Source organism: Littorina saxatilis, linkage group LG8 (assembly GCF_037325665.1).
Source record: "Littorina saxatilis isolate snail1 linkage group LG8, US_GU_Lsax_2.0, whole genome shotgun sequence".
In the NCBI taxonomy this organism is placed as follows: Eukaryota; Metazoa; Mollusca; class Gastropoda; order Littorinimorpha; family Littorinidae; genus Littorina; species Littorina saxatilis.
The window spans coordinates 29,048,412-29,067,872 of NC_090252.1; the positions used below are offsets into that span (position 1 = coordinate 29,048,412).

General features: G+C 44.6%; 2 protein-coding genes across 3 annotated transcripts in view; both read left to right on the forward strand.

The window, feature by feature from the left end:
- The first annotated feature begins 3,628 nt into the window (after nt 1–3,628).
- LOC138973236 (neural cell adhesion molecule 1-like) overlaps nt 3,629–19,461 on the forward strand; it is a 35,949-nt gene continuing 20,116 nt past the window's right edge. For both annotated transcript variants that reach the window (XM_070345955.1, XM_070345956.1), the window contains exons 1-10: nt 3,629–3,760; nt 5,311–5,472; nt 6,105–6,223; nt 8,126–8,270; nt 12,485–12,645; nt 13,967–14,141; nt 14,888–15,090; nt 15,341–15,446; nt 16,075–16,242; nt 17,607–17,741. In XM_070345955.1, coding sequence (XP_070202056.1) covers nt 3,634–3,760; nt 5,311–5,472; nt 6,105–6,223; nt 8,126–8,270; nt 12,485–12,645; nt 13,967–14,141; nt 14,888–15,090; nt 15,341–15,446; nt 16,075–16,242; nt 17,607–17,741 — 1,501 coding nt within the window. In that variant the 5' untranslated portion in view covers nt 3,629–3,633. The remainder of the gene's footprint in view (nt 3,761–5,310; nt 5,473–6,104; nt 6,224–8,125; nt 8,271–12,484; nt 12,646–13,966; nt 14,142–14,887; nt 15,091–15,340; nt 15,447–16,074; nt 16,243–17,606; nt 17,742–19,461) is intronic.
- On the forward strand, nt 9,005–12,022 carry LOC138974282 (uncharacterized). The gene is made up of 3 exons (XM_070347004.1): nt 9,005–9,024; nt 10,068–10,164; nt 10,480–12,022. The coding sequence occupies exons 1-3, from the start codon at nt 9,005–9,007 to the stop codon at nt 11,308–11,310; spliced, it is 948 nt and encodes a 315-aa protein (XP_070203105.1). The 3' UTR covers nt 11,311–12,022.

The following is a 19,461-nucleotide window of genomic DNA, read 5'->3' on the forward strand; positions in this document are numbered from 1 at the left end:
ATGGCAGCCCCCATGAAATTCGAAAGGTCACGGAAAAAAGTCGTGAATACTACTATGTATATAAGTTACAGCTCCGTCCATCCATGGTATCGCCTGATATTTTGTCGAGACTGGGTCAATGAATATGATGACGTCACTCGAGGCTCTGCCGAGAGTGACGTCATTATATTCTTTCACCCCGTCGAGACAAAATATCACGCGATACCATGCATGGACGGAACTGTAACGTATATATGGCATGACCAAAGTAAAGAGAATTTGTCACGGGATGTGGCAACAAATCATTGGAAATTCACCATGGGCAATCAACCCAAGCCTAGAAGTTGTAGAACTATATTTTGTTTCAGTCTTGGCAAGGCCAGTTTTGTCCAGTTCCGGAAAAGACATCATGAATTCATTCACCCTGCCGAGACGAAAAAAACAATTCCATGGATAAAAACGTATAAGCTTATTATCCCGTGACGCATCAAAGCTAAATTTTGTTTTGAAATGTCATTACAACGTACAGATAACTTATAACGACATAATCGCCTTCACAAGACAGGAAAAACGCACACTTTGGTTTTCGTCTGCTACAAATCTAGTCTTGCAAGTTGTTGGTTGACGGAGAGAATAAAGCTTCAATCATACCTTCATCAACAGGAATAAATGCTCAATCCGCTGTCAGTTCGCAACTGAACCTTGTTTTTTTCTTTAACTTTTTGGTTAACATTGAAACGGCGATCCAAAAGAGTGTTTCAGCTGTTTCAAGACAGAGGCTTAGCTCCTTCTTTTGAGTTGCTTTTCAGTCTAAAATGACACCGGAAGCGAACAAATTGTCGCGTATACTGTCGTCACAAAAAGACGTCATGACAAAGTTACACGCAAAGCGAAAGAGACTTTGACGTCATTTACTTTTGTTTGGAATTTTCCGCCTGTTCCTAGCTTGTCAGTGAAGACCTGATGTGAGTAAGCTTACCCTTTGCAGCTGTGAAATAATCAGTCTTGTGTCTCGGTCGTGTAGGTACAGAGTTTGCTTCTGCAATCATTGTGTTCGTGTTGATGACGGCTTCATAAGATTTCCATTTTCTTGTTTCTGCGGCTGCGCAAGTTATTTTGCCTAGGTCATGGCCGAACTTTAGGCCTACGGAGAAATATCGCTGGATATTTTCTCCCTAGATTAACAGAGACAAAGAAGGGAAGTCATGCTGTATACTGCGTTATTCAACTAGGAAGACATTCCGTTTACGCCAAATTCCATTTTTGCCAAAATCCAAAATGTCGCGAAATAGAGATGGCGGCAAAATGGGATGACGGCAAAACGGCATGGCGACAAAATGGAATGTGGCGCTAGTGATTTGACACGGTGGTAAAATGACACATGGCCTATGAAATGTCGCAAAAATGGGATGGGGGCAAAATGGGATAACGGCCAAACGGGATTGCGCCAAAATGGGACGTGGAGCTAATGGTACATGACATGGTGGTAAAATGACACTTGGCCTGTAAAATGTCGCAAAAATGGGATGGGGGCGAAATGGGCTAACGGCGAAACGGGATTGCGCCAAAATGGGATGTGGAGCTAATGGTACATGATATGGTGGTAAAATGACACTTGGCCTGAGAAATGTCGCCAAAATGGGATGGGGCGAATTGGGATAACGGCGAAACAGGACTAATAGATCCCTTGACTTGGGGTAGTGCGACTAGCTTTCCACTCGGAGGAAGCGACAGGAATTTCCCAACGATGGGACATCCTAGTAATGAATTTTTTTTTTTTTAATTCTTAAAATTAACAGAGTCGCGCTACCCCAAAAGTCAAGGAATTTCGTGTTTGTCCCTTGACTTTGGAGATGACAAGAAAATATCGGGCGCAAAAACGTGATTTGTAAAATTTTTCATATAGCTCTGCGGGAGCTCTGCACTTTTGGACGTCCCCATTTCACTGCTGTACAGCAAACATCGTCCCCAAATACCTGTTTGTTTCTAAAAAATCACGCTGGAGGTTGCATTTTATGTAATAACCTCCTGAAATGAGTTTTGACACTTTAGAATGGCATGCAAAATGACACATGGCCTATGAAATGTCGCAAAAATGGGATGGGGGCAAAATGGGATAACGGCGAAACGGGATTGCGCCAAAATGGGACGTGGAGTTAATGGTACATGACATGGTGGTAAAATGACACTTGGCCTGTAAAATGTCGCAAAAATGGGATGGGGGCGAAATGGGCTAACGGCGAAACGGGATTGCGCCAAAATGGGATGTGGAGCTAATGGTACATGATATGGTGGTAAAATGACACTTGGCCTGAGAAATGTCGCCAAAATGGGATGGGGGCGAATTGGGATAACGGCGAAACAGGACTAATAGATCCCTTGACTTGGGGTAGTGCGACTCTGTCACTGCTAGCTTTCCACTCGGAGGAAGCGACAGGAATTTCCCAACGATGGGACATCCTAGTAATGAATTTTTTTTTTTTTTAATTCTTAAAATTAACAGAGTTGCGCTACCCCAAAAGTCAACGAATTTCGTGTTTGTCCCTTGACTTTGGAGATGACAAGAAAATATCGGGCGCAAAAACGTGATTTGTAAAATTTTTCACAACATATGTCGCCTAGCGCCATGTATGTGATGAAACCATTCATATAGCTCTGCGGGAGCTCTGCACTTTTGGACGTCCCCATTTCACTGCTGTACAGCAAACATCGTCCCCAAATACCTGTTTGTTTCTAAAAAATCACGCTGGAGGTTGCATTTTATGTAATAACCTCCTGAAATGAGTTTTGACACTTTAGAAGCGTATTTAACGCTCATTGAAGTTTTAACAAACATTCTAACACCTAAAACATTCATAGCACCGATAACGTAATTCTAGCTCTGCACTTTGTGGCCACATACGTCCCCATTTCACTGCTGTACAGCAAACATCGTCCCCAAATGCCTGTTTTTCTAAAAATCACGCTGGAGGTTGCATTTTATGTAATAACCTCCTGAAATGAGTTTTCACACTTTAAAATGGCATTTAACGCTCATTGAAGTTTTAAGAAACTTTCTAACACGTAAAACAAAAGAGACCCCAAATGCCTGTGTTTTGAGCAAGATGGCATTTTGATACACAGCCGACCCCAAATGACTGTAAAACCACCTATGTGTGTGTGTGTGTGTACAGAAGATGGGACTCCTGAAGAGGGCTCCATCACACTCAAACACTACTGAAAGTTGCACTCGTTATGTGTGTGACACAACAAGGAACATGTAGCACCATAACCATGTTGGTCGTAGTGGAGTGAGATGTTAGAGATCTCAACAACTCTCCGGCCAGCTTTATGAGGGCGGTGCCTACTCCTCTCCCTTGCTGCCTGTGTGAGACAAGGACATCACAAAAGGGGTGTTAAGGTCCCCTTCTCTATACCCCCCCCCCCTCATCCCTTTTATTACTTCATTACTTTTCGTGCTACTTTGTAATAACACAGATGAGGATACAATTGAAAGTCACTTTTCCATTGTAATGCTTGTTACTGTCTCATGTACCAGGAGATGTGTGCATAACTCTCACTCTTGTTGCACATGGTGTATGCATTTAGAGCGTGGAAGTTCCTGTGCTTTTTAGTTATTTTATATGTGCTCCTCTTTTGCCAGGCGGAATCAACATGACATCCCCCTTGACACAATATGCTACCCAGGGTTCTGTTGCCAAGATTTGGTGCCGCTTAACCAAGACCAACTTAGAGAGAGACATCTCTTGGTACCAGGAAGATTGGACGCTTATCCGATCAGGTCAGTTTTTTATCAGGGATTTTGTCTGCCAACATTTCATTCACTTCAAGTTGTCTGAACAATGCAGATGCTAGATCGTGCAGATACAATTGTTGTTTTGTAATGTATGGGATAAAGAGTAATTCAAAAAGTCCTTTCCCTTTTACAGGCTTTTAACATGGGAAAAGACCTTCCCGCCACTTGGACACATACCCAAAATCAACACCCTGACTGCTTGCTGTAATTTGTTTGTTTGTTTTTAATGAATTATTAACGAACATATCCGCTAGTGGCCTTGACGCAATCAATTCCAACAAAACATTCGCACTGAGCACAGAGTGCACCCAGTCTGTTGATTGTGGGTATGTGATCAAGTGGAGGAGGGCGAGTCTTACCACACGTGACCGCCTGGCGAGATGTGAGATGGTGAGCCCAGGTTGTTGATTGTGGGTATGTGATCAAGTGGAGGAGGGCGAGTCTTACCACACGTGACCGCCTGGCGAGATGTGAGATGGTGAGCCCAGGTTGTTGATTGTGGGTATGTGATCAAGTGGAGGAGGGCTAGTCTTACCACACGTGACCGCCTGGCGAGATGTGAGATGGTGAGCCCAGGTTGTTGATTGTGGGTATGTGATCAAGTGGAGGAGGGCTAGTCTTACCACACGTGACCGCCTGGCGAGATGTGAGATGGTGAGCCCAGGTTGTTGATTGTGGGTATGTGATCAAGTGGAGGAGGGCTAGTCTTACCACACGTGACCGCCTGGCGAGATGTGAGATGGTGAGCCCAGGTTGTTGATTGTGGGTATGTGATCAAGTGGAGGAGGGCTAGTCTTACCACACGTGACCGCCTGGCGAGATGTGAGATGGTGAGCCCAGGTTGTTGAGTGTGGGTATGTGATCAAGTGGAGGAGGGCTAGTCTTACCACACGTGACCGCCTGGCCAGATGTGAGATGGTGAGCCCAGGTTGTTGATTGTGGGTATGTGATCAAGTGGAGGAGGGCGAGTCTTACCACACGTGACCGCCTGGCCAGATGTGAGATATTGAGCCCAGGTTGTTGATTGTGGGTATGTGATCAAGTGGAGGAGGGCGAGTCTTACCACACGTGACCGCCTGGCCAGATGTGAGATGGCGAGCCCAGGTTGTTGATTGTGGGTATGTGATCAAGTGGAGGAGGGCTAGTCTTACCACACGTGACCGCCTGGCCAGATGTGAGATGGTGAGCCCAGGTTGTTGATTGTGGGTATGTGATCAAGTGGAGGAGGGCGAGTCTTACCACACGTGACCGCCTGGCGAGATGTGAGATGGTGAGCCCAGGTTGTTGATTGTGGGTATGTGATCAAGTGGAGGAGGGCGAGTCTTACCACACGTGACCGCCTGGCGAGATGTGAGATGGTGAGCCCAGGTTGTTGATTGTGGGTATGTGATCAAGTGGAGGAAGGCTAGTATTACCACACGTGACCGCCTGGCGAGATGTGAGATGGTGAGCCCAACTGTTTTCACCAGAAGGAATGTAACTTTAACGTTAAGCCGAGGAAGATGAGAAGTAGAAAGAGTGTGATTGTGTGCCAGATGACAAGTACCGTGTGGGTTACGAGGATGGAGCCGGCCAGGAGGGAAACTATCTAGAGATCAAGGACATCCAGCTGGACGACGGGGGCAAGTACATCTGCAACATCGACTTGATGAGCATCGGAAAGACCATGGCCTACTTCATTCAGGTTGTTGTCACAGGTGAGTGCTTCACTCTGCATGTGTAGACATGGAGGATCACTTTTCTCAACCCCACCCCCTCACCCTGCTTTGTATACGGGCCAATGGCCACAAGTACAGTAATCCATCCAAAAAATATAGATAGAGGTGTTGAAATCCGAAAGCGGTAATGAAACAATCAACAACAACAAAAGTAAAAGTTAATGAATGTGGCATTTCAAGGAGACAAAACCGGGTAAATGTTCTGATTCTGTGCTTAGTTGGATTGTGAGTACCGTACTTTCGAGACTATAAGGCGCAACTTTTTCCCCTCAACTTTTACCTCTACGCCCTATTGACCGATATCGCCTTGTGTATGGCTAAAGAAGAGTACAGATGTACCTACATTGCTAGTTAAAGAAAGGCAACAGTGAAAAGCATGTTTCTGCTTCTATGAACCAGACAATGTTTCCTCTCAGACATCAAAGGTTATAGTTACAACTCGGTCAGAAGGTCAGTGTCTGTAAACTAGGACAGGCAGCCGGACTCAGCTGAAAATAGTGTCATTGACATGAGGTCACCAGGCCAAGAGTATCAAAGCTATCATTGACCAAGCTACTCAGTCTTTTGAGTATGTACAGTTTTGATGTGTTATGTGTCTTGTTTGTTTTCAGTGCCGCCCAAGATGATCAAACCTATCACCTTCAACCCTGTGGTGCCGAAGGAAGGAGCCAGGCTGGTCATGTCCTGCGAGGCTACCGGCACCCCACGTCCAACCTACATGTTCAGAAAGGTACACTCAAACATTTGTAGCAGTCGGGTGTAGCAGTCGGGTGTAGCTCATTCACCATCTCCTGCTACATTTAGGTTCCCTTTTACCTCACAAGTTTTTGATTTCTTTTTGTATTTGTTCTCTGGAAATCATTGTGAGGGAATCGGGCGATTATGAATATTTTAATATGCTGATATTTGAGGCATTGATGTATGATAGCTTCATTAACACTACTTACACATGAAGGCATTTTGCTCCTTGACAAGGCTTCTCAGTTTGCTAGGTTGATCATGTTGTTTTGCAGTACATATTTCACATGTGCAGATGACAGGATGCTGACTCATGAAAGTAGAATAAGAATCGGCAGGAACCTGTGTTTTATAGTGGCAGGCTTGTAACTCATAACTCATAACTCATAACCCATAACATTTTATTGATCCAACAAAGGAAATTAAATTGGTCATCAGCACATATAGGTCATTAATTAATAATTATAAAAGAATAAGAGAAGAAAATTCATAAAACCCATGATAACAACAAAACAAAAATATCTGAAGTAATATATGTACAACTGCAATACCCTTTTTACTTGCACACATGACACACCGACACACCAACACACATGCATACATACCTACATACATACCTACATACATACATACATACATACATACATACATACATACATACATACATACATACATACAGACATACATACATTCCATGTTAAAGTGTAGTTAAGAACATCACAGTAAGTATATCATTGTTCGGATTAACAGATAAGTTTTTATGTAAATGATGATAACAACAATCCATAATTAACGCTATTGCACTACCAAAAGAAGAGACCAACCAAACACATAAAACCAATCCCAGTAATCATCATCAGTTATCACAGGTATCACAGTAGATTAGCCATCAGGTAGTTAGACTCAATTGGGCAAAGTATAGTGTCAACACCATCACAACAGTGCTAAAGCTCATTATCACAGCACTAGTTATGATCAAAGGTCAAACAGTCATCAAACCAAATTAAATCTATCACTAAGAGGTACATTTAAAAGGCGTCACTGATAGTCTGTGGCCAGGACAATGGCTCGGTTGCTGTTAAAATATCTCACAGCTGCAGGAAGAAAAGAACGCCGAAAACGCTCCGTTCGACACCTAGGCATGAGAAACCGAGCGTTCCGTGTGATGCGGAGATCCATCAGTGCGTCGTGGAGGGGATGCCCTAGGTCGAGCAGAATAGCTCTGGACTTACTGGCAAGCCTTCTTTCAACAAGGACTTCAAGGGTGTCAAGGCTCTGGCCTACAGTAGAACTCGCTTTCTTTATCAGCCTGTTCAGCCTGCCAGTGTCCCTTGCAGTGGCATTCCCTCCCCAACACACTGATGCAAACACCATCACACTGCACACCATACTCTGATAAAACATGTACAGCATCTTGTTACACACATGAAATGATCTCAGCTTGCGCAGGAAAAACAATCTTGACTGCGTCTTCTTAAAAACAGCATCAACATGATTAAACCAGCTTAGCTTGTTATCTAGAACTACACCTAAATACTTGTACTCGCTGACTATCTCAATCGCATCACCTTTGATGACTACGGGATGGACAGTGTCTTTCTTTTTGCAAAAATCAAAAATCATTTCCTTCGTCTTGCTTGCGTTTAATACTAAAAAGTTGGAATCACACCAAGACACAAAATCATCAATACGTTCTCTATACAAGCTCTCATCACCATCAAGAATACAACCAACCACGGCAGAGTCGTCAGAAAATTTCTGAAGATGGCATGACTCTCCTTGTACTTTAAAATCAGATGTGGTTATTTTGATAAGACAATTTAGAGTGAAGAGAATCATTGTCCCATGTAAAAGTGTGTGGTGGTTTACCAGCTTATTTACATTGTGATGACAGAATAACCAGGATCTGCTGGAGCAGCCCATCACATACGGCAACTACATCATCGAGAAGGTGAGCCGAACAGACGAGGGCATCTACCAGTGTGAGGCCAACAACAAGGGCGGCTCGGAGAGGAGCGACGTCACTCTGGACGTGAAAAGTACGAGCCTTGTCGGCTTTTTGTCACTCTCCATTATTCCCTCTGTCTGTCTTCAGCCGTTAGGTGTGCCCGTATGCATGTACATGCATTCATGTACTTAGGATTGCTGTGTTTGTCATTTGGAAGATGTATGTGTGTACATTATGCATGGAAAGTTGTAGAGGTATTGAAATAATCTGAACCAGGAAGACTGCAACGTTTACATGTCAACTCAAACAGCTCTTTACTGATACCTTCTGTCCCATGTAAGTGATTTGTAAACCGCCACAGATGTGTCCAGGTGTTGACATAGGGTGAGAACACACTTTCACTTGGACTCGAACCAACATCAACAGCCAGGCTGCTTCATGTGCACAGTGGGAAGGTTTGGCTGAATGAGGTTCACAGTGGGAAGGTTTGGCTGAATGAGGTTCACAGTGGGAAGGTTTGGCTGAATGAGCTTCACAGTGGGAAGGTTTGGCTGAATGAGGTTCACAGTGGGAAGGTTTGGCTGAATGAGGTTCACAGTGGAAAGGTTTGGCTGAATGAGGTTCACAGTGGGAAGGTTTGGCTGAATGAGCTTCACAGTGGGAAGGTTTGGCTGAATGAGCTTCACAGTGGGAAGGTTTGGCTGAATGAGCTTCACAGTGGGAAGGTTTGGCTGAATGAGCTTCACAGTGGGAAGGTTTGGCTGAATGAGCTTCACAGTGGGAAGGTTTGGCTGAATGAGCTTCACAGTGGGAAGGTTTGGCTAAATGAGGTTCACAGTGGGAAGGTTTGGCTGAATGAGCTTCACAGTGGGAAGGTTTGGCTGAATGAGGTTCACAGTGGGAAGGTTTGGCTGAATGAGCTTCACAGTGGGAAGGTTTGGCTGAATGAGCTTCACAGTGGGAAGGTTTGGCTGAATGAGCTTCACAGTGGGAATGTTTGGCTGAATGAGCTTCACAGTGGGAAGGTTTGGCTGAATGAGCTTCACAGTGGGAAGGTTTGGCTGAATGAGCTTCACAGTGGGAAGGTTTGGCTGAATGAGGTTCACAGTGGGAAGGTTTGGCTGAATGAGCTTCACAGTGGGAAGGTTTGGCTGAATGAGGTTCACAGTGGGAAGGTTTGGCTGAATGAGCTTCACAGTGGGAAGGTTTGGCTGAATGAGCGTCACAGTGGGAAGGTTTGGCTGAATGAGCTTCACAGTGGGAAGGTTTGGCTGAATGAGCTTCACAGTGGGAAGGTTTGGCTGAATGAGCTTCACAGTGGGAAGGTTTGGCTGAATGAGGTTCACAGTGGGAAGGTTTGGCTGAATGAGGTTCACAGTGGGAAGGTTTGGCTGAATGAGCTTCACAGTGGGAAGGTTTGGCTGAATGAGGTGCACAGTGGGAAGGTTTGGCTGAATGAGGTGCACAGTGGGAAGGTTTGGCTGAATGAGGTTCACAGTGGGAAGGTTTGGCTGAATGAGCTTCACAGTGGGAAGGTTTGGCTGAATGAGGTTCACAGTGGGAAGGTTTGGCTGAATGAGCTTCACAGTGGGAAGGTTTGGCTGAATGAGCTTCACAGTGGGAAGGTTTGGCTGAATGAGGTTCACAGTGGGAAGGTTTGGCTGAATGAGGTTCACAGTGGGAAGGTTTGGCTGAATGAGCTTCACAGTGGGAAGGTTTGGCTGAATGAGGTTCACAGTGGGAAGGTTTGGCTGAATGAGGTTCACAGTGGGAAGGTTTGGCTGAATGAGCTTCACAGTGGGAAGGTTTGGCTGAATGAGGTTCACAGTGGGAAGGTTTGGCTGAATGAGGTTCACAGTGGGAAGGTTTGGCTGAATGAGCTTCACAGTGGGAAGGTTTGGCTGAATGAGGTGCACAGTGGGAAGGTTTGGCTGAATGAGGTGCACAGTGGGAAGGTTTGGCTGAATGAGGTTCACAGTGGGAAGGTTTGGCTGAATGAGCTTCACAGTGGGAAGGTTTGGCTGAATGAGGTTCACAGTGGGAAGGTTTGGCTGAATGAGCTTCACAGTGGGAAGGTTTGGCTGAATGAGGTTCACAGTGGGAAGGTTTGGCTGAATGAGCTTCACAGTGGGAAGGTTTGGCTGAATGAGGTTCACAGTGGGAAGGTTTGGCTGAATGAGGTGCACAGTGGGAAGGTTTGGCTGAATGAGGTTCACAGTGGGAAGGTTTGGCTGAATGAGGTTCACAGTGGGAAGGTTTAGCTGTGTGAGGTTCACAGTGGGAAGGTTTGGCTGAATGAGGTTCACAGTGGGAAGGTTTGGCTGAATGAGGTTCACAGTTTGAAGGTTTGGCTGAATGAGGTTCACAGTGGGAAGGTTTGGCTGAATGAGGTTCACAGTGGGAAGGTTTGGCTTAATGAGGTTCACAGTGGGAAGGTTTGGCTGAATGAGGTTCACAGTGGGAAGGTTTGGCTAAATGAGGTTCACAGTGGGAAGGTTTGGCTGAATGAGCTTCACAGTGGGAAGGTTTGGCTGAATGAGGTTCACAGTGGGAAGGTTTGGCTGAATGAGCTTCACAGTGGGAAGGTTTGGCTGAATGAGCTTCACAGTGGGAAGGTTTGGCTGAATGAGGTTCACAGTGGGAAGGTTTGGCTGAATGAGGTTCACAGTGGGAAGGTTTGGCTGAATGAGGTTCACAGTGGGAAGGTTTGGCTGAATGAGGTTCACAGTGGGAAGGTTTGGCTGAATGAGCTTCACAGTGGGAAGGTTTGGCTGAATGAGGTGCACAGTGGGAAGGTTTGGCTGAATGAGGTGCACAGTGGGAAGGTTTGGCTGAATGAGGTTCACAGTGGGAAGGTTTGGCTGAATGAGCTTCACAGTGGGAAGGTTTGGCTGAATGAGGTTCACAGTGGGAAGGTTTGGCTGAATGAGCTTCACAGTGGGAAGGTTTGGCTGAATGAGGTTCACAGTGGGAAGGTTTGGCTGAATGAGGTTCACAGTGGGAAGGTTTGGCTGAATGAGGTTCACAGTGGGAAGGTTTGGCTGAATGAGGTGCACAGTGGGAAGGTTTGGCTGAATGAGGTTCACAGTGGGAAGGTTTGGCTGAATGAGGTTCACAGTGGGAAGGTTTAGCTGTATGAGGTTCACAGTGGGAAGGTTTGGCTGAATGAGGTTCACAGTGGGAAGGTTTGGCTGAATGAGGTTCACAGTTTGAAGGTTTGGCTGAATGAGGTTCACAGTGGGAAGGTTTGGCTGAATGAGGTTCACAGTGGGAAGGTTTGGCTTAATGAGGTTCACAGTGGGAAGGTTTGGCTGAATGAGGTTCACAGTGGGAAGATTTGGCTGAATGAGGTTCACAGTGGGAAGGTTTTGCTGAATGAGGTTCACAGTGTAAAGGTTTGGCTGAATGAGGTTCACAGTGGGAAGGTTTGGCTGAATGAGGTTCACAGTGGGAAGGTTTGGCTGAATGAGGTTCACAGTGGGAAGGTTTGGCTGAATGAGGTTCACAGTGGGAAGGTTTGGCTGAATGAGGTTCACAATGGGAAGGGTTGGCTAAATGAGGTTCACAGTGAAATTTTGTAAATCATGTAATATTAATTGGGAAAATGTGTATTAGTATTTTTAGAAAGACAACTTGTCAGGGATCAATGTTCGTAATTTTCGAGTTTCAAATATTAAGTAGAAAATTTGATTTGTAAATATAAGGAATATTTCCATTGTAAAGAGAAAATGTCCATGTCTCGTGAGTGTAATATACCTCTATGTTAAAAAAAGAAGAAAAAAGACCAATGAAGAAGGATGCTCACCGCCTATTTACAAGAAAAAAAGAAAGAAAAAAAAAGAAAAAAAAAAAGGAAAGAACAAAAGAGAGAAGAAAACAAGGAAGGGTTGAAGCAGCCTGCATGCAACTGAGGTTAAAAAAAAAAAAAAAAAAAAAAGAAAGAAAAAAAAAAAAGAAAAAAAAAAAAGAGGTTCACAGTGGGAAGGTTTGGCTGAATGAGGTTCACAGTGGGAAGGTTTGGCTGAATGAGGTGCACAGTGGGAAGGTTTGGCTGAATGAGGTTCACAGTGGGAAGGTTTGGCTGAATGAGGTTCACAGTGGGAAGGTTTGGCTGAATGAGGTTCACAGTGGGAAGGTTTGGCTGAATGAAGTTCACAGATTGAAATAGTTACGTGTGAAATAAATTCAGCAAAACAGTCACACACACACACGCACACACACATGCACGGCCTTTGCTTCCCAGGGCTGCAAAAGGGTCTCCATGAGGACTCTAGGGCACACACTGATGATACATTTGTGTTGCAGTTCATCCTGTGATTGAGACGCCTTACTATCAAACCTGGAAGACGGAACAGGAGAACAAGGAGGTGCGCCTCCAGTGCCGCGCCACCGGCGACCCTGCCCCTGCACTCACCTGGCAGAAGACAGGCTCCGAGATCATCTACTCTGTAGGCCCCAATGGCGATGTAAGCAGCCTCATAACATCAAGGCTATGGCACTTCCTCATGCACAAAATCAACCACACATACACATAAGGATCGAGTGAAGAAGGTACACTGGAACCTCCCTTTTGAAGACCTAAAATGATATTTGAAAAATTCAGGTCTTAAAGGCACAGTAAGCCTCCCGTAAACCATCACAGATACTGTCAGGCTTTTACACACAGTAAGCCTCCCGTAAACCATCACAGATACGGTCAGGCTTTTCACACAGTACAAACACCCTTTCATTTAAACACTCACCGCTTGAGAACATCCTAGGTGCCCTCCGTAAAGAGCGAGCAATTTTCAAAGAATTTATTTTTGCGTGGTTTATCTTACCCATGAGCCATCGTGAACCCGTGTGATCCAGTTTCCCTTTTTCACAATGCAGTCGTCAGTTTGTAGTTTGAATGCGGCTCGCTGTGAGCTTATCTGCAATAGCACGTTATTAGCCTATGTACCTCTGACTATGCACGAAACAAACGGCTGTGGTTCACAAGAACTCTAGCGATGGCTTTTGACTATTCAGAGGAACTGGTGACGTCATAAACCGTCGTCTGCTACGAGAACCACGACCTTGCGTGACCCTGCTTCCGGGCTTTTCTTTTTTCGAACTTTCAACACTTCGAATTGTACTGATCTTGTCTTGATGAAAAAAGAAATCTTTTATGATTTAAGAATGTTTGTGTAACAAGCTGTCAATTTAGCATTTAAATTTTTAAAAGTTAGGTCTAGCGCCAAAACGCACCACGGTCCGATTGTGATGGAGACAATCCGCAACATTAATTCTTTGAAAATTGCTCGCTCTTTACGAAGGGCACCTAGGATGTTCCCGTTCGGTGAGCGTTCAAATGGAAGGGTGTTTGTACTGTGTGTAAAAGCCTGACAGTATCTGTGATGGTTTACGGGAGGCTTACTGTGCCTTTAAGAGAAAGCGAGTGTCAAAACAAAGGTATATTTGCATACACGCGACAGGTACAGGGAATGCTGGACATGTTAAAAAATGAAATGTTTAAAGAAAGTAACTGAAGGACAAAGAGAGAGAGAGAGAGAGAGAGGTGGGGGAGGGGAGGGGGGATGACTGCTTGAGTTAATTGTGCCTGCTTTGTACAGAAAAAACATTTTCCCCCTATACTATTATCAAGCAGCTGTGCTCTAGGCTACTTGTGAATATCAGAATTCAAAGGGCGTTTTATCTTGGATTATGTAATCATTATGCACTGGCACGGCAACTGTGAGGTTTGTTGGAAAGTTATGTAAGATATAAGAACATCATATACCAGGATGTTACTCGGTCATGTTTCAGGTGTATGTGGAGGAGCAAGAAGGCAACTCTGAACAGGACGCACTGACCCGAGTGTACAGCAAGACTCTCTACCTCGTCATCCCCACACTCAAACCTAAACACGCTGGAGAATATGTGTGCACTGCGTCCACCACCGCTGTTACCGTAGACAAGACCTTCAAGATTGACGTTATGTGTAGGTTGCTGTTGACGTCTTCTCTGTGTGTGTGTGTGTGTGTGTGTGTGTGTGTGTGTGTGTGTGTGTGTGTGTGTGTGTGTGTGTGTGTGTGTGTGTGTGTGTGTGTGTGTGTGTGTGTGTGTCTGTTTGTCTGTGAGTGTCTGTGTGTGTATGTGTGTGTGTGTCTGTGTGTGTGCGTGTGTGTTTGTGTCTGTGTGTGTGTGTGTGTCTGTGTATGTATGTATGTCTGTGTGTGTGTGTGTGTTTGTGTGTGTCTGTGTGTGTTTGTGTGTGTTAGTGTGTGTGTATGTGTGTGTGTGTGTGTGTGTTTGTGTGTGTTAGTGTGTGTGTGTGTGTGTGTGTGTGTGTGTGTGTGTGTGTGTGTGGGCAAAGCTCCAATCTCTCAATATTTGTTATGCAAAGCTCCAATCTCTTAATATTTTGGATGAAAAGCTCCAATCTCCCAATATTTTGGATGACAAGCTCCAATCTCTCAATATTGTGGATGAAAAGCTCCAATCTCTAAATATTTTGTATGAAAAGCTCCAATTTCTCAATATTTTGGATGAAAAGCTCCAATCTCTCAAGCGATGATGATGATGATGATGATGATGATGATGATGATGATGATGATGATGATGATGATAATGATGATGATGAATAATTTGAAGAGAATGATATTGATGATATACTATTACTATTATTACTATTATTATTATTGTTATTATGATGATTAAATGGTTTTGTAACATTGGTGTGTGCAGTCAAGCCTAACTTTGACAACCAGGCGACCACCCGGTTCTGGGGCTGGGTGGGCAGCAAAACCAACCTGACTTGTATCGCCAACGGCAACCCTGAGCCCGTCATTGAATGGCACAAAGAGGGGCAGAACCTGGCTTCTATCAATGGCTACCTCATCACCTATGGCAACAGCGGTCTTCCCACCAGGTCCATCAGTTACCTCATTGTAAGTGGCTGATTGGTTTCCTGGCACAATTTTGTCTAAATTATTTATTTTCTGTCTATTTTAAAGTGTCAGATATCACTTTTAAGTTCCCCAGATTGCACGATTTTGCCTTTTTTTCTCTCCGAAATATTAGGAATGGGGGGGGGGGGGGGATTTCATTCATGTGTTTCTGTTTCCATCCCACTGCTGACAACAGGATATGTTGTTAGACTGGTGTTGATGTTGCTTCATGGTGTCGCTGTGTGTGCAGCCCACGGTGGACAACGGCAATGTAGGAGGCGTGTTCGGAAGCTACAGCTGCAGGGCCGCAAATAAATTTGGCGACAATACAGAGGAGCTTACCTTTGAACAAGCAAGTGAGCGTCAAAACAGCAAAGCGCAGATTGTGCAATCCACTTTGCATACTTGACTCTCTTGAAGATGGTGTTTGGTTGCCTTTGAAAATGGTTGTGATCATAATCTTTCTTTATGGATGAAGAAGAAACGTTCGTAGAGGTGGTAAGTGATGCTGGTATCACGGGTTGATATTAATGTATTATTATTGTGTAAATTACATCATGAACATCGTTAATAACAATCATTAAAGAGTAAGTCGCAAACTTGACACCGCGATATTTGCGTGGTAAAATGTCATGGTGTGTGGTGTGTGGTGCAGGGCTGCCCGCCGGGGAGGTGGTAAATGATGTTGGCGTGGTGAGATGTCATGATGTGTGGTGTGTGGTGCAGGGGTGCCCGGGGAGGTGGTAAATGATGTTGGCGTGGTGAGATGTCATGGTGTGTGGTGCAGGGGTGCCCGGGGAGGTGGTAAATGATGTTGGCGTGGTGATATGTCATGGTGTGTGGTGTGTGGTGCAGGGGTACCCGGGGAGGTGGTAAATGATGTTGGCGTGGTGAGATGTCATGGTGTGTGGTGCAGGGGTGCCCGGGGAGGTGGTAAATGATGTTAGCGTGGTGAAATGTCACGGTGTGAGCTTTGATGTGCAGGAGTGCCCGGGGAGGTGGGCATCACGATGCAGGACACCAGGGCCACCATGCTGGGACTGGCCATCACCCCCCCTGCGGAGGACGGGGGTCAGGCGGTCACACAGTACCTCCTCAAGTACAACAAGTTGAACAACGGAGGGGAGGAGAAATCCAGGACTATCGACCGTGGTGAGCTGCTGTAGTATTTGATCAGTCTGAATAATTGTTTGTGTGTGTGTGTGTGTGTGTGTGTGTGTGCGTGTGTGTGTTTTTTTTATGTGTGTGTGTGTGTGTGCGTTTGGGAGTGTGCGTTTGGGAGTGTGCGTGCGTGTGTGCGTGCGATGTGTTGTGATGTGTTGTAGTGTGTGCGTTTATGTGTGCGTTTGTGTGACACTAGACAGAAAATTATGAAATTCAAGCGTTAGATTCTTGTAGATTCTTGTTTAGTGTGTGTATGTGTGCTGAAACTTTTTATTTAAAGGGCAAAAGTTGATGAAGATTGCGTGTTGCAGTGGTCAAAAGAAAGGGCAGAGGATGATGAATGTTGTGTGTTGCAGTGGCCAGAAGAAAGGGCAGAAGATGATGAATGTTGTGTGTTGCAGTGGCCAGAAGAAAGAGCAGAAGATGATGAATGTTGTGTGTTGCAGTGGCCAGAAGAAAGGGCAGAAGATGATGAATGTTGTGTGTTGCAGTGGCCAGAAGAAAGGGCAGAAGATTATGAATGTTGTGTGTTGCAGTGGCCAGAAGAAAGGGCAGAATGTGATGAATGTTGTGTGTTGCAGTGGTCAGAAGAAAGGGCAGAATGTGATGAACGTTGTGTGTTGCAGTGGTCAGAAGAAAATGGCAGAAGATGATGAATGTTGTGTGTTGCAGTGTCCAGAAGAAAGGGCAGAAGATGATGAATGTTCTGTGTTGCAGTGGCCAGAAGAAAGGGAAGAAGATGATGGATGTTGTGTGTTGCAGTGGCCAACACAAAGAGCAGAAGATGATGAATGGTGTGTGTTGCATGCAGTGGCCAGAAGAAAAGGGCGGAAGATGATGAATGTTGTGTGTTGCAATGGTCAGAAGAAAAGGGCAGAAGATGATGAATGTTGTGTGTTGCAGTGGCCAGTAGAAAGGACAGAAGATGATGAATGTTGTGTGTTGCAGAGGCCAACAGAAAGGGCGGAAATGATGAATGTTGTGTGTTGCTGTGGCCAGAAGACAAAAGGCAGAAGATGATGAATATTGTGTGTTGCAGAGGCCAACAGAAAGGGCAGAAATGATGAATGTTGTGTGTTGCAGTGGCCAGAAGAAAGAGCAGAAGATGATGAGTGTTGTGTGTTGCAGTGGCCAGTAGAAAGGGCAGAAGATGATGAATGTTGTGCGTTGCAGTGGCGAGAAGAAAGGGCAGAAGATGATGAATGTTGTGTGTTGCAGTGGCCAACACAAAGAGCAGAAGATGATGAATGTTGTGTGTTGCAGTGGCCAGAAGAAAGGGAAGAAGATGATAAAAGTTGTGTGTTACTGTGGCCAGAAGAAAGGGAAGAAGACGATAATGTTGTGTGTTGCAGTGGCGGGCGAGGCGATGACGAAGGTGGACCTGGTCGAGCTGGACCCCAACACGCATTACTCCATCAAGGTCTACGCCATCAACAACGTCGGATCCGGGGCGGAGAGAAACTTCATGGGGAGAACCGCTGACTACAGTGAGTTTCAACACTTTCTAGTCTCATCCTGAACTAAGGTCAAACATGAGTTACTTCCCTTCGGGTCTCATTCTATCCCTGACAGGATGCCTCGGTTTTCCTTGTCTGGAGAGGAAATCGATTTTTGTGTGTGCATATTTAGATCTTTTCGTAATGTGTTATGGATATAAGCAGATTCGCGATCGTCGATAATGATTTTTCATCGTGTTGTGTAGTTTTTAGATTACAAAGGAATTGATATGTAAGACAGTTCCAAGCGAACTATCTTTCGCGGATGTATTTACTGTGCAAACAACTCTAAAGTGTCACGTGATAATCAACTTTGGCTTCGACGCGCACCGGAGCAGACGATGTTTTTCTGAGAGTGATGCAACCATATATCACGGTCTCCTTCCGACAGCAGATGTCTTTATCATAACTGTGAAGAACAGAACGGAGATCACTGCCGAAGTCGGCCAATCTGCAATCATTTTTGTCTCGCGAACACTGATCTCAAATTTAGATCAGTGCTCGCGAAAAACATATGGGAGATAACTATGTATTCTTGTTTTGATAGATTCGCGCAATAATGCAGCATGCTGTCAGAGGGAAACTGGCGATAGCCGTGGAGCGATGATTATCAGAATGTTTCTAGTCTAACAACCCCTCTGCTTTCTTTTACCCCCTTCAACAACAAAAAGAAATAAAGCCTAACGATTTTAAGGTTTGTGTCTCTGCAACTGTTTTGACATGTGCAAATTATCAAGAGAGGGTGAATACAGCGAATGAAATTGTTTTGAGCGCTCTAGCGCTGTTAGTTTGTCAGAATAGGAGGTGGTCCATATTAGGAGCCTATCCCCTACTCACTCACACGCACTCACTCACTCACTCACTCACTCACTCACTCACTCACAAACTACATACACACAAAACACACAGTCATGCGCACATAATTATAATCAGACGGACACACACACCTTTACATACACACAAACACACGCATACACACACACAAACATAAACACAAACTCCGGAACACACTCACGCACACGCACATACACGTACACGGCACAGCCACTCTCTTTTTACATTTAGTCAAGTTTTGACTAAATGTTTTAACATAGAGGGGGGAATCGAGACGAGGGTCGTGGTGTATGTGTGGGTGTGTGTCTGTGTGTGTGTGTGTGTGTGTGTGTAGAGCGAGTCAGACTAAACTACTGGGCCGATCTTTATGAAATTTGACATGAGAGTTTCTGGGTATGATATCCCCGGATGGTTTTTTCTTTTTTTCGATAAATACCTTTGATGACGTCATATCCGGCTTTTTGTAAAAGTTGAGGCGGCACTGTCACACTCTCATTTTTCAATTAAATTGATTGAAATTTTGGCAAAGCAATCTTCGACGAAGGCCGGGGTTTGGTATTGCATTTCAGCTTGGTGGCTTAAAAACTAATGAGTGAGTTTGGTCATTCAAAATCGGAAACTTCTAATTAAAATTATTTTTTTATTAAACGATCCAAAAACAATTTCATCTTATTCTTCGTCATTTTCTGATTCCAAAAACATATACATATGTTATATTTGGATTAAAAACAAGCTCTGAAAATTAAAAATATAAAAATTATGATCAAAATTAAATTTCCGAAATCGTTTTAAAAACTATTTCATCTTATTCCTTGTCGGTTCCTGATTCCAAAAACATATAGATATGATATGTTTGGATTAAAAACACGCTCAGAAA

Coding starts and splice junctions, on each gene's coding strand:
- LOC138974282 (XM_070347004.1), top strand. CDS start 9,005: ATGAGGTTCACAGTGGGAAG. Junction 9,025..10,067: donor ATGAGGTTCACAGTGGGAAG/GTTTGGCTGAAT, acceptor TGAGCTTCACAG/TGGGAAGGTTTGGCTGAATG. Junction 10,165..10,479: donor ATGAGGTTCACAGTGGGAAG/GTTTGGCTGAAT, acceptor TGGCTGAATGAG/GTTCACAGTGGGAAGGTTTG.